The sequence below is a fragment of the Chinchilla lanigera genome, unplaced genomic scaffold (genome assembly GCF_000276665.1).
Source record: "Chinchilla lanigera isolate Chin_1 unplaced genomic scaffold, ChiLan1.0 scaffold00091, whole genome shotgun sequence".
Lineage (NCBI taxonomy): Eukaryota > Metazoa > Chordata > Mammalia > Rodentia > Chinchillidae > Chinchilla > Chinchilla lanigera.
The window spans coordinates 2,997,148-3,010,294 of NW_004955492.1; the positions used below are offsets into that span (position 1 = coordinate 2,997,148).

Here is a 13,147-nt window from a genome sequence, read left to right on the forward strand (position 1 = left end):
AAATATCTTAATCCTTTTATAAATGAACTGTTTAAGACAAATTTAGAAAAGGAAAATATTTTTATTTGACTCTTAAAACTACTCTATCAAAAGATAATAAAAATAAGAATCATATCACAACAGAAGGACTTTAAATGTCACCTCAGCTAACCTTCATCTCTGAAAACCAAACGGTACAAAAATATAAAAGGACATGTACATTAAAGCTCATTAATACTATTGCAGAAATGATATTACCAACATTTCCTGACCACATGTCCCCAAGTGGATCACCATGACCACAGGAAGATCAACTCAGATGCCCACTCACCATACCACTATAGGAGTGGCGCAGCAGTATGGCATGTCCGTAGAGGAGAGTCCGATGGCCACCACCTTGGGCAGTCTACAGACAGAAGAGAAAGGGTAGAGAAAGCACAAGTCAGCAAGTTGAAGTCAGTAAAATGCTTTTCTGCCCTTTACAAAAAGTTCAGTAGGAAAGCACATGGTGAAAATTATTGCAAAAGGAAAGTGCAGTGTTAAATAATTCTTGAATTGGGATACAGCTATCAAAGAAGCCTCTCCTATTGGATTAGCATCTGATCTAGCTCTTGACAAATGAACTTAAGTTCAGAACTATTCTTAATAGATATTAAAAAGTTTTAATGAGAAGAAAAAGGGAACATCTACTTCGAAAAGTTGTATTTCTTTACAAAATGGGGCTCTCTTCAGAGAATATTTTTTTCTGTAATACATTTGATTTATGGTAGCCAGGAGTGGTTTTGCTTACCTAATCTGGTTTGGATTACTTTTATTTTAAGGGATAGAATTTTACTGTTTCCAGGTTGACCTCAAGCTAGTGGACTCAACTGATCCTTCTACTTCAGCATCTGGAGTTGCTGGGAATATGAGTATGTGCCACTGCATCTGTTTTTTCTTACTTATATGAGCTCTCCTTTCCATACCACATTAAAGCTCCAAAGCTTTAAAAACCAGTGAACTCTAATAACAATTGACAATTACACCAATCAAAACAAGGTATTTTTAAGTGAGGGACAAGGCCTTAGATTCAAACAAAAAATATTCCCTTTACTATGGAGCTTTCCTTAGACATTTGATTTATATATATATGAAAATATGTAAATATATAAATATTCACATATATATCTTTTGTTTGTTTGGTTGGTTGGTTGGGTTTTTTTTCCAATACCGGGAATCGAACTCACAACCTTGTGCTTGCCAAGCAGGTGCTGTGCTGCTGAGCTAAATCTCCAGCCCCTACATATATATTTTTGACTGAGTTTTCTTTCAACTGGAGGTGTTGAATCCAGGACCTGGCAAATGCTATCCATATGCTCTGTCTGTGAGGTACACCCTTAGCCCATCAACAAGACATTTTAAACAAGTAGACAACTACGTATTTTATAATACTTTCTCACTACTTAAATGCTAATTTGTGCTGCAGATTTAGTGTCATAGGACTCTTAAGAAGTATCCAAGTAAACAATACTAAATTAATTTTGTTACCTAAGAAGTCATTAACAAAAAATAAATGCCTTTGCTGCCATATGATCTACACTTCTTTTCCTCTTAACTTGCCATTTTAAATGCAGCTATTCTAACTGGTTCTGATTCACAATAAAGTAAAATGTACACTGTTCATTGTTGGGCAGGTTGCATAACTTCTTTATTCAACAAACATTTATCAAAATAATTGGGTATATAATCCATCCAAAGAGCTATGTTGGTTCTTTTCTGTGTATTTTTTTTTAGATTTGGTCAATCATGCCAGTTTTCTTATTAAATTTGGTCTGGATCTTTGCTTTACACTAATTGAACAAATATTTATGGATTTCCTGTGATGTAGGGAGCTACTGGTACTTTATTAGGCTAATTACAGCAACCACTGGATAGCCACTGCTAGGGGTAGTCCTTCAAAATTCTACAATACATTGCATAGACCATGGGACTCCCCAGCCCAATCTCAATGAGAAAAGGCCATCACTGTTGGATGACATATCACAAGGAGCAGGAATTCAGCACTTTGAACAAGGAGAGTTCTCCTCTAGCTACCCCAGCCCAAAATTACAAGCACTGGGCATCGCTGCCACTTGTGGCTCTGGGGGTTGGTCAGGACCAACAGACGGAGAGTCAAACTCACGGGACAGTAAGCTGGGGACCACTTGTCTTTCAGTGACACCTCAAAAGAATTAATCTTGGTGTTTTTCAAGGTTTACAAATTGCTCCTTGAAATCTAAAACAGCGGCAGATGAAGCAGTGCTTTCAATACTCCAATTGAAAAGAAAAATGGGAAAACAAATTGTATGCAGCACAAATAAATCTTCAATTCACACAATGTCATGTCTACTCTAGTGCATGCTAATTCTCTGGCAAATAGAATTAAACAAAGGGAATGCTCTTTAGTATGCATTCAAAATATATTCATTGGATAAATATTTTTAAGAGGTGAAGTCACTAGTGCCAAAGATCTTACACAGAACAAGCTCACACTCTTTTCCTCTGCTTTGCAAATGAAAGTCATCTCACAAAACTCAATTACTCATTAACAAATATTTACTTCGTCCTCTGCAACTGCCTTCAAAATATCTGCACACCAGCAGCAAAGACAAAAGAAGATAGAAGCTTGAGAACTACAACTTTATGTCTTTCTTGACACCTCCAACTATAGGATGTGTTATTAGGTCCTTTCAGGGAAAGTATTTCTGGAATGACATGTCCTTGGAGTACTTCTGAACATGTGACAATGCCCCTATCTGTTCCTGAAAATGCTGCTTGCCACTCACTGTACCCCAGCTCATCTCTCATAATTCTGGAGCCGCCAGTGCACTTAGCAAGCTGTTCCTGGCCCTCCTTCCAGACCCCTCCATGCAATCAAGGGCCTGAAGTCAGCATCTTCTAGAATCAGGCGTCTGCAGATGATGAAGCTCTATACTAAGGGGCTGGTGCTCTCTTGGATGAGGAGGTCTTACCAGCTCTAAACTCCTCCCAGTAATTTAAGTATTCCTGGCATAGGAGAGCCCAGCATCAGTTACTAAAAGGTAAATTTCACTTTTTGAAAATATCAGTTAAAATTATTTTGTTCTAGTGTTGTGTGTAGGTTTGGTCTCATTACTCCCAAGATGACTGACAGGGTTAATATCACATAATAACATAAAACATGAACCGTAAGAGAACAAGGATCTCTGAACCTTCAAATACAATGTAAGCAACTCCACATATCATAAAGAAAACTCAAATTTTTCACAACTTATTTTAATGCCAATTTGTATTATTAGACATTCCTATGTCTCTAGATTTCCAGGCTCTTGTCATAAATGTCAAATCATGGAACTCACACTGTAAGCAAAAGCTTCCTTTAATAAAATGCCACATTTATATTCATTGTAGAACAACATTCTCTAATAGAGCATAACTTATCCATCTGTTATCCTTCTTTGTGGGGAGGGACACAAACTGAATTATTACTGCTATATTTGAAGTATTACTGCCATAAACTTAAAATACACCAGGTCAGAAACCCATAAAATATAAAATCATAATAATAATTATGGAGATCAATGAAAGAGATTTACATGCAAATGACAATTACTGGCTCTATGTTTTATTTTTATGTGTTTTTTTATAGGATTTCTTTGGCTGTATATTTTACATATATTTTTGAAACATATATTGGCTTATTAAGCAGTGTCATATTGCTGATTAAAGCCATTTAATCCATTATGTATCAAACATCTAAATATTTTAAGGCTTCACATTTTCATAATCATCTTGCTTGCACAAAAAGGCTATGCTAGTCAATTAGGACATTTCTGAAAATTCCAGGCCTTTATACGTGATTCCACAGAACTTTCGTATGTTCCTTGACTGCCACACATCATATGAGATTTTGCAAGTTAAACAACAGAATCTTAAAATGCTTATCATTTCAAGAAATACTGAATCACACTGCAAACATTAGAAATTGTAGGAAACAGCATCTCTTTCAGGGCATTCAGATATTCAAGTGAAAAAGCTTTTAAGCGTATCTCCAAATGAAAACAGTAGTACTTGGAAAACAGACAAGTTAGTTGTTTGAGGCAGAAAACTCTTGCTATGTTTAACCCCTCCCACCACCTAAGAAGGCCTACAGAAGAACTGCAACAGCACACGACACACAGAAGCAGCTCGGGAGTTCGAGCCTGGAATTCCCTTGAGAAGCCTGGCTTCAGGGCACAATCTGCATAAAAAGCCAGGTGACTAATGTCAAAATGGGCACTTCACACTGAATGGTTTACCTGAATTGTTGTCCTAACCAGGAGAGCCCCCCAGGGAACACATCAGGCTCCTGGCATTACCAATGCATGGCTGCTCAGCACCGACAAGCAGGATGGACGCACGCAACAGGAAAGCATCCACCTGGTGCTAAGCCAGGGATTGCAAATCTTTCCGTGAGTAGTGCCCGAACTGCAACGCCAAACCCACTATTTATTCCATAGTACCAACACTGCAATTAGGTCTGAATATAGAGGTTTTAGTTTAGAAAAAGCAACTCATACATTAACATCCTCTGTCTTAAAAGAAAAAAAAAAAAATGTGTGTGCCATAGGCTCACCATCACTATGCTATGCTGTTAAATAATGCCTTTCCCGGCATGAAGTGACAAAACCATGATGGACCAGGTGAAAGGTAAATCATACTCAGCATGCTTTTCCTGTGAAGCGGCTCAAATTACTCTAATTGCAAGCATACGCCCTCCCCTTAATCAAATCCTGACCTTTCCAGATCACTCATTGCAGGTATGAAAATGAGCCATTGGCTTCTGGCCTTGCAGTTAACAGAAGCAAAGCCAAATTAAATCATACCATCTAGTCTTAACTGAGTCTGTACCACTTTTTCTATTCACACCTGTTTTTACGTGAATCTGCTCTTGCACAAGAGCTCTGTAACTGTTTTAAGTAACTATTCCATTTACCCAAAGAGAAAGTAGATATGATATCAGCTAGAAAACTGAGGTAGGGGGGCTGGGGATTTAGCTCAGTGGCACAGCGCCAGCCTGGCAAGCGCGGGGTCATGAATTAGATTCCCGGTACCAGAAAAAAACAAGAAAACAAAAAAACAAAAAAAATTGAGATAGGAATGAGATGATTAAGTGAATGTATTAAATGCAGATTTAGCAAAAAAAAAAAAAGTGATTTTTTTTCAACCACAATTTTATTAATATTTGCAAGGAGAGGATATATTCATGTTTTGCTGCTGCATATATTTTCCCAACCAAAACCCTTCTGCCATGATATATCTCACTTAACAGATAATATCCTCACCTTATAATGTAATAATACCATATTTACTATTGAAAATTAAGAGCTAAAGTTATTTGAAAGTTTGGAAGATGTTTCACGTCTTTGTTGATATCAAAGAAATGCCTACTTCTGTTATTCACCCAAATGTTCAGACTTCTTACTACTAGTCAATATATTAATCCAGTTTGGAGGACTCTATAGTACACCTGGTCTGGAGATTTGTAAACTATGAATGACAGACTTCACTAAGTAACTCAGTACACTGGCAAGAGTAACTTGTTTCTAATTCTGCAAAGTAACCTTCTCAATCTATGTCCAGGATTTTGATGAACACTTTTTGAGACATTCATTTGAGATTAAATTATATTAAGCCTCTATTAACTAAAAATAAATAAATATCATTATCTAGTGTTTTTTGGCTTTTAAGGTAAAACATTAAGTGATATGACAGTTTTAGGAGAAATGTAGGTCCATTAAAATGAAACACAATTTTTCAATAACATCGCAAAATACCTGCATTCTGCTCTTCCTGGTTTTCTTTCCTGACATCTACCCTGGATGATGACAGGATCATATGTTTTATCTTTCTCCCCTCTCAAAAGATTTTAAGAGGTTGAATCATTTTCACTTCTCCTAGAGTAAGTAAAGTAGTTCCTTCGCATTTCTTGTAATGTCCCAGTGTGAGACTTTCCTATTGTATTCATGCAGGAACGCTTCTATGCTCAGTAACCACCATCGCCCCTCCAGTGAGTATTTCCAATGCATAGCTATAAAAAATGTGCTTCTGTGGGAGAAATGCCTAATGTCAACTGTGCTTAATCTGTTATAATATGACCCACATATCCAATGCTGTTTAACCTGTTAAAACATGTAATTTATTTACCTTTAAGGCTCCAAAGTCTGATTTGATTTTTTAAAAAATTAAAATATAAAGAACAGTTCAGTAACTAAAAACAAAGCAAGTACATATAACTATATTGAAAACTTACTAAGTATGACATAAATAGCAGATGATCCAAATTCTTACCTTCATCATGAATTTCTGTAGGGATATAAGGGAAAGAAAGAAAATATTAAATATACATCATTTCAAAGATTTATTTTAAAATTTCTCTCATTCATAAAGAGCCCATTGTCCTAAATGGACCTATGTAAAGATAAACATTTTTTAAAACTGTGTTGTTGCAACAAAACTTAGTATCAACTACATGCTAGAGAAAAGCTATAGCAAGCCAAACTCTTTTAGAAAATGTTTTTACACTAGTCCTTCGGTTTTCTGTGAATACATGCCATCCTATTGCAAGGCGTGATTCAATGTACAACATACCTAAGCACTAAGAAAGGAGTGTAATCTTAAATTTACCCTCTGAAAGTGCTTAATAGAAAAATATTTTATTTCACCTTTTGCATATAAATTCAGTGCCATAAATACTATAGCAACACAATTAGTTTTAATAAAAACAAATTCGAAACATGTAAGGTGGGTTTTAAACTAGTAAGCTGCAATGAGTTGTGCATCTTTCATGCAAAATAAGTCCGCAGTTCCTTAGACACTGCATACTGTCAGAGGCAAACTTCAAAGATCTCAAAAATGCTTCGCCTTTTCTTTGAAAATGACAGTGTCTCTGCTCGTGAATTATAATAGCTCTTCTTTTCTTCTACAAAACATTAAGTGCTATGTGTTCCTCCATTTTTTATAAGATTCCCTAAAGTCTCCTTCACTTACTCCTAGGAGAGGTACAAAGATGAAAAAGAACAGAGAGAGAAAGATAATGTATTTCCAAACACAGGGCTGAATTTCCTTGTCAGGAACATATCTAAGTCTTAGAGTAAAAAGATAACATATTCACATTGGTCTTATACCAGAAAGGGAGGTTTTCAACATAGATATTTATAAAATTACATTCTCTCTCTGAAACATACATACAGAGCAATATGTATATTACTAAATGGAAATTCCACTGAGACTGATATCTTTGATTTTCAATACTACATTTTCAAGAGAAAACTGGAAAAAATCATTCTTGGCTTAGAAAATACAGTGTTCCATTACATTTGTGTAACAGACATTAATAGTGAATGAGATCAGAACACTTACTTTCTACGTGAAAACTGACCAAACACTGACTTACATATGATTTCCTAATAATAGAAATATACATCAATGAGGAATTAGGAAAAAATCAATTTTTGTCTTAATTCAAAGGAACACAAAAATCCAACATTCTGCTACAGCACATGATTTATAGGAGATACTGTCTTTGTGAGATTTGTTTCTAATTAGCCAGGCTTGGGAGATTTCTCTTTAAAAACATAGTCTGATTTTGTCAGTTCTATAAGTTGAACTAGTTTAAGAGTGTAACAGATAAAAGAGTGTCAGCAGAATTATAAGGTCTGCTCTTCAGAATTCCTAAGTTGTGTATTACTTTTGGAAGCATAAGACTGGAGAGAGAATCTGCATATACAATAAAATAGAAAGAATACTGCAAATTAGCAAAGGGTAAAATATCCATCTACAGAATGAGAAAGAATAGCAGATGTAACAGATACACATAATTTTCAGAAGTTCAAGAACATGAAACATTGCAGTATTATTAACACTGACTTTTTGTACAAATTTCTTTTTATTGGTCAATTTGATTTAAGTGCTGAATATCATCAAAGTTATAGCATTATGAGATATTCCAAGGGGACAATTGAGGGGCAAAGAAGAAAGTAAAATACATTAAGTCAAGAAGGATGAATTTTTAATTCTAATCTCAATTAGAATGCTGCTTAGGCTTGATAAAAAGCAACAAACAAAGAATAACAAGAAAATCCCTCTAAAAGTAGTTAACATGATAGAAAATAGAGAAAAGAAACATGTAGAAAGGTAAATACTAAAGAAAATAGCTCTTTCAGGTGTGAAAAATATCATTTTATGCTTATGATAAATTTAACCAGGAAGTTAATTTATTTATCTTTCATGAAAATCTCATTAGATGAAGTAGAATAGTAAGTGGTGATAAGGACAATGATAGTACAAGCACACAGCATGGGCCATGACCTACTTTCTGCCCTAGAAAAATTTTTTGCATGATGATCAATTTGATGATCAATGATCAATTTGAAAAATAAAGGGTGGAAATTTTATTTCTGTAGGGTAAAACTGCGAGTGGCATGAGTTGGTGTCAAGGGTTGGTCTGATTACTGAAGGACTGACAGGTCAGATGACACTCCAAATAAGCAAGAGCTGGGGCATAACCATCTCCACCTCCACTCACAAGGAAAACCATGGAGAATAATTGCTAGCATGGCATTTTAGCACAAATATAGAAGGCACTGGGAGTTAAATGGATGTCAAAACATAACAGACTCACCCTTGTTCTATAAGTCTAAGTCACTGGATGCAAAAGATCTAAAAGACCTGAGACATTTTCTTAGCAAATGCAAATCATTACAAATAGAAAAACAAGTCAAATAGCAATACTTTACTCTGAATATTGTTAGCAATTATCAGACAAGGGGAGGATGTATAATTATATTCCATTTGTTATCAGTGCAAAGAAAGAAACAGTAATTCAGGTGATGTATAAAAGCTCCTTTACCATTAATGATGCTTTTGAACTCAAACTTGATCCCGATTTTTTCAACTGATATTTCAGCGTATTGAAATGAAATATCTCAAAACTTAGTAACTCCATAAAGGATCTATCTTATAACTGTTACATGAACTTTTAGCAAAACTACTCCCCTGAAAGTATATAGATAAGAAAGTGGCAACAAAGGAGAAAACAGGGCAAAACTTGTGTGCAGAAGCTCTCCTGGTGTGAATTTTCCAATAGACGGAATCCCCTAGTCTTCACACAAAATGTCCATCGAATTTAAGCCTGTCTTGCCAACTCTTCTTTCCAAGTAGCAAGATACTAGGTTTCCCTATAACACTTCAGTTGTGTCATCTCCTTCGTTAACAGAGAAATATCTGGCATTTCACCATGTTGAGAAAAGGAAAAATTATTTCACCGCAAAATACCAGGGTTTGGGGCTGGGGATTTAGCTCAGCAGCACAGCGCCTGCCTGGCAAGTGTGAGGTCGTGAGTTCGATTCCTGGTACCGGAAAAAAAAACAAAAAAGAAAAAAAAAAAAATACCAGGGTTTAATAGTGACTATAATTAATGCTGCTCCCAATAATTTTTAGGACACAAAGGTAATTAATGTGAGCAATTCCAAGTTCCAAACACATACCAGTGTAAACTATCTAACAGCATATGTAGATATTTATTTGTGAAATACAACACCTATTACTCTTGTGATGGCAAATCCCACATAAATGCTTCACTTCTATGATTCCCTGACTACAGTGATGAGACAGACATGTTGATTACAGGTCCAGAAAATATCAGAAGGGACTCAGCTTTTAACTCATAAAGAGCATACATAATACCTCCCATTGAGATGATCTTGTGTCTCACAAAGAAGTGGCTCTATGGTTTTCCCAAAGAGTTTTTGTGTCCTTACTGACATCTGGTTGAGTATGCATGCAGATATGCTGAAAAAGAGCACACTGTATTTTTGACAGATTTGCAGCAACTGTTGTCTTTTCAACCTATCAATAACTCTGTGCAGGCAGTATTTATATGGGCTGGTTTTATTTATGAGTGTAATGGGTTTGACATATATATGTATATATAATTATCCACTTCTTTAGAAGGTTGAAAGAAAATAAATGATCCTGATGAGCTACTATAAATCTTGACATTTTATATCTATGACACATGTTTATATACCACAGAGCTCCCAGATGCCTAAAACATGAAGTAGTAGAGGTATGGAGTGTTTCCCAGCTTGTCTCAATTGAGAATTTCTCTAAGTCAAAACAATAAATTGACCTCTTCAGAGGATACAAGCATAATAACTTGAAGACATTTAGAGACTTCCCCACATTCAGATGACCACCTACATATAAAAAGTTTGTATCAAGATATAGAAAATTTTATACTTTTTCAAACCATTTCAAAATGAACAAACCTTGATTATATGAAATCATTTCAAAGGCCTTTACATATGTCTTTGAAATATGGTATGTGTAAAAGTTATTTTTTTAAGTAGTTATTGAGTTAAGAACATGTGAAATAACTATCTTAACTGCAACAGCATCAAGCTAACTTGTAAAAGAATAAAGTACAAGATATCATTTGGTCTATAGACAAAGTTTCATTCATCATCACTTCACTATGTGTTCCTTTATTTCATTGTCCCCAGCTCTGCCTTCAAGTCTGAGGCCTCCACATTGGAAAGCACTGGTGTAAGTAAGGGAAGAGCTCCAGAGAGTGAGAGGAGTAGGGAGAAATAATAGTTAACTACTTTTAAAGCTAGAATTCAGAAATGTTATTCTCTTTTAAAACATAAAGAGCAGCATTTGATAACTAGAGAGATTAGGTTTACATAAGTGCACTGATGTCCAAAGATGTATATATACTGATGGAGGGAGAAGGAGAAAGAAGGGAGGTAGAGGAAATGAGGGGATCAAAGGGGGAGGGAGGAGTATGGAGACAGAAAGGGAGAGAGACTGACCTTTCATGAAAATATTCAGAATTTTGCTGTCAGGAATGTACAAAGAAGCCGTAAGTTTTATGCAGTTCCTAGAGGTCTCAGTCTAGGTTTTTGCAATGTATTCTAAACAGACAAGTTTAACAGATGTCAAAACAGAATTCCTGTCTCAGAACAAAACAATGACCCTTAGTACCCTATTCTAAAACCCACTGTTATGCCACTGAGCAGGGACATCAATGGTGGTAGCTGTGAAAGTGCCTGTTGCCCCTAACTGACTCCCCTCACCTCCAGGATGTCACCAGGCCACAGAGGAAAAAGACAACAGGGTCTTAAAGAGACCTGCCTCCCTCCCAACTGGTGCTCACCTCAAGCCTACTGAAGGCATCCTCAGAGACAATCTCGTCCCCAAGGGCTGGGACACAGCAGCAGGATGTGTGACTGCATCTGAAGATGCCGGTATAAGAGGCTGCCCATATCCTACAGGTCTGCAGCTGCGGGCAGGTGGGAGTGACTCTGGGACTCTCGTAGAGAACACCATGAGGTCCACCAGAAGGAAGTGTTTTCCCCTGGCACCCAGCCAGGATCTGGACAGAATCACAGACCAGCAACTTCCAGTGATAGGCACTCCCTCAAAGGCATTTGCCAAGGGCCTATGGAAAAGGGCACTCTTAGCAACTGGCCAGCCCTATGACCAACACTAGAATGGAAAGGTCTTTCTTGCCAACTTCCTTGCCACCCCTCTTCCCACTTGCCTTTGAAGAGGGCAAGAGTGGGCACACAGTTATGCGTAGAGTCTACAGAGCCTGCAGGATGCGGTGTGAAGCTGCTTCCCAGTCTTGCCTGGAGAACCAGCATATCCGAGAGAGCTTAACTTGAATGACACTCAGAGGGCCACCTATTACACAGGACAGGGCATTTTAATACTGAAACAAGACTTGAGTGGCCCAAAATGACTGTGGAGTGCTTCACTCTCTGCATATGAGAAGGGTCATGGGATCCCTGCTAATTTAGATCTAGGGAAAGAGAATGAGCCTCACTAAACAGTCTGAGTAGTCTGGACATAGGTTGCCAGAGGTTAAATTATTTTCTATTGCCTTCCCAGCATTCCTGTTACAGTTGACTTCAAAATTTTATATGGACACACTTAAAGACTTGAACTGCATAGGCTTTCAGAGAAAGAAGTCATTCTCATATGAAATTTACTAAGACGTGTCTACACAGACTGTTGGTCTTCTAAGACAGACCCTGAGGAAGCTTTTTATCATTTGGTATGACACGCATTTCAGCACCCATATGTTTTATCAAAAATATAACAGGAATATTGGAAGACAAGGAAGGAGTTATCCAGTACTAATCCTCTAGACAAAGAGATCGTGGTCCTTTAGGGGCTGCACAAGGCTACAAAAGCTGGTCACTGGCTAAGCTAAGCCTCATGATTTCACCTCGAGGATATTTCTATTGTCTTCTACTATGTATTTCCATTACCTATCTTAATAGATTTACAAGTAGACAATGAAATAAATCTTTTAAGATGAGAAGGTATTACAGAAATAAAGAAAAGACACACAGTGAAGTTGATCAAAAGTAACCAAATGCACAGAGGAACAAGTGGGAATGCTTTTAAACACTGACCAAGAAAGTGATTCTGTTTGCTTACACAGTCTCTGTATTTCCAGAAAAAATGAATAGTGGCTTGAGTGCTTGGTCAACACAGCAATCTGGGGATAGCACAGAAATTCTGAGTAGAAATGACGGGATACAAATATCAAAACACACAGGGCTGTGTTTTGGGAACCCGATCTTAGGGGAGTTGGGAAAACAGAAGAGACATCACTGTGGAACTTGGATCAGAATTTTAACCAGGCATGGGGGAAGGCATAAAATTTCAAAAAAAAACAGCTAAACAAAGTAGTACTAGCTTAGTGACAAAGAGATAGATGATGAATTTAAACTATTCCCAGGAAGAATATAATATGTAAGTGGTAGTTCTCCAAGAGCAGTATTGGTCTCATCATCACAGAAACAGAAAATAAAAAAGAAATTCTGGACTATAAAGAGCTAGAAGTAGTGCAAAAAATGGCAAAATCCAAGTGGCCACACAGTTGTTTGGGAAACATATGTGGGGAGGCCCTGGAAGGCTACTAAGAAGGCAGCAAACCCCCCAGGTACCCACACCAAGTAAACGGGATACCAAGGCCTGATGGACAATAAAGGCAAAATGACACCACTAGCTAAGTCAGCAGTAAAGGTCTCATCATGTTAAGTCACAGAGAGAAAAGAAAGAGAGAGAGGGAGGGAGGAAGGGAGGGGGAGGGGAAGGGAGCCCCCTCCCCTCC

General features: G+C 37.0%; 1 protein-coding gene across 7 annotated transcripts in view; it reads right to left on the bottom strand.

Annotated features, from left to right (window-relative positions):
• Positions 1 to 13,147, bottom strand: part of Ryr2 (ryanodine receptor 2 (cardiac)) — a gene marked incomplete at its 5' end in the record, with an annotated part of 627,916 nt that overhangs the window by 349,551 nt on the left and 265,218 nt on the right. For all 7 annotated transcript variants that reach the window (XM_013504706.1, XM_013504703.1, XM_013504705.1 and 4 more), the window contains 2 exon segments: positions 311 to 385; positions 6,307 to 6,321. In XM_013504706.1, the coding sequence (XP_013360160.1) occupies positions 311 to 385; positions 6,307 to 6,321 (90 nt within the window).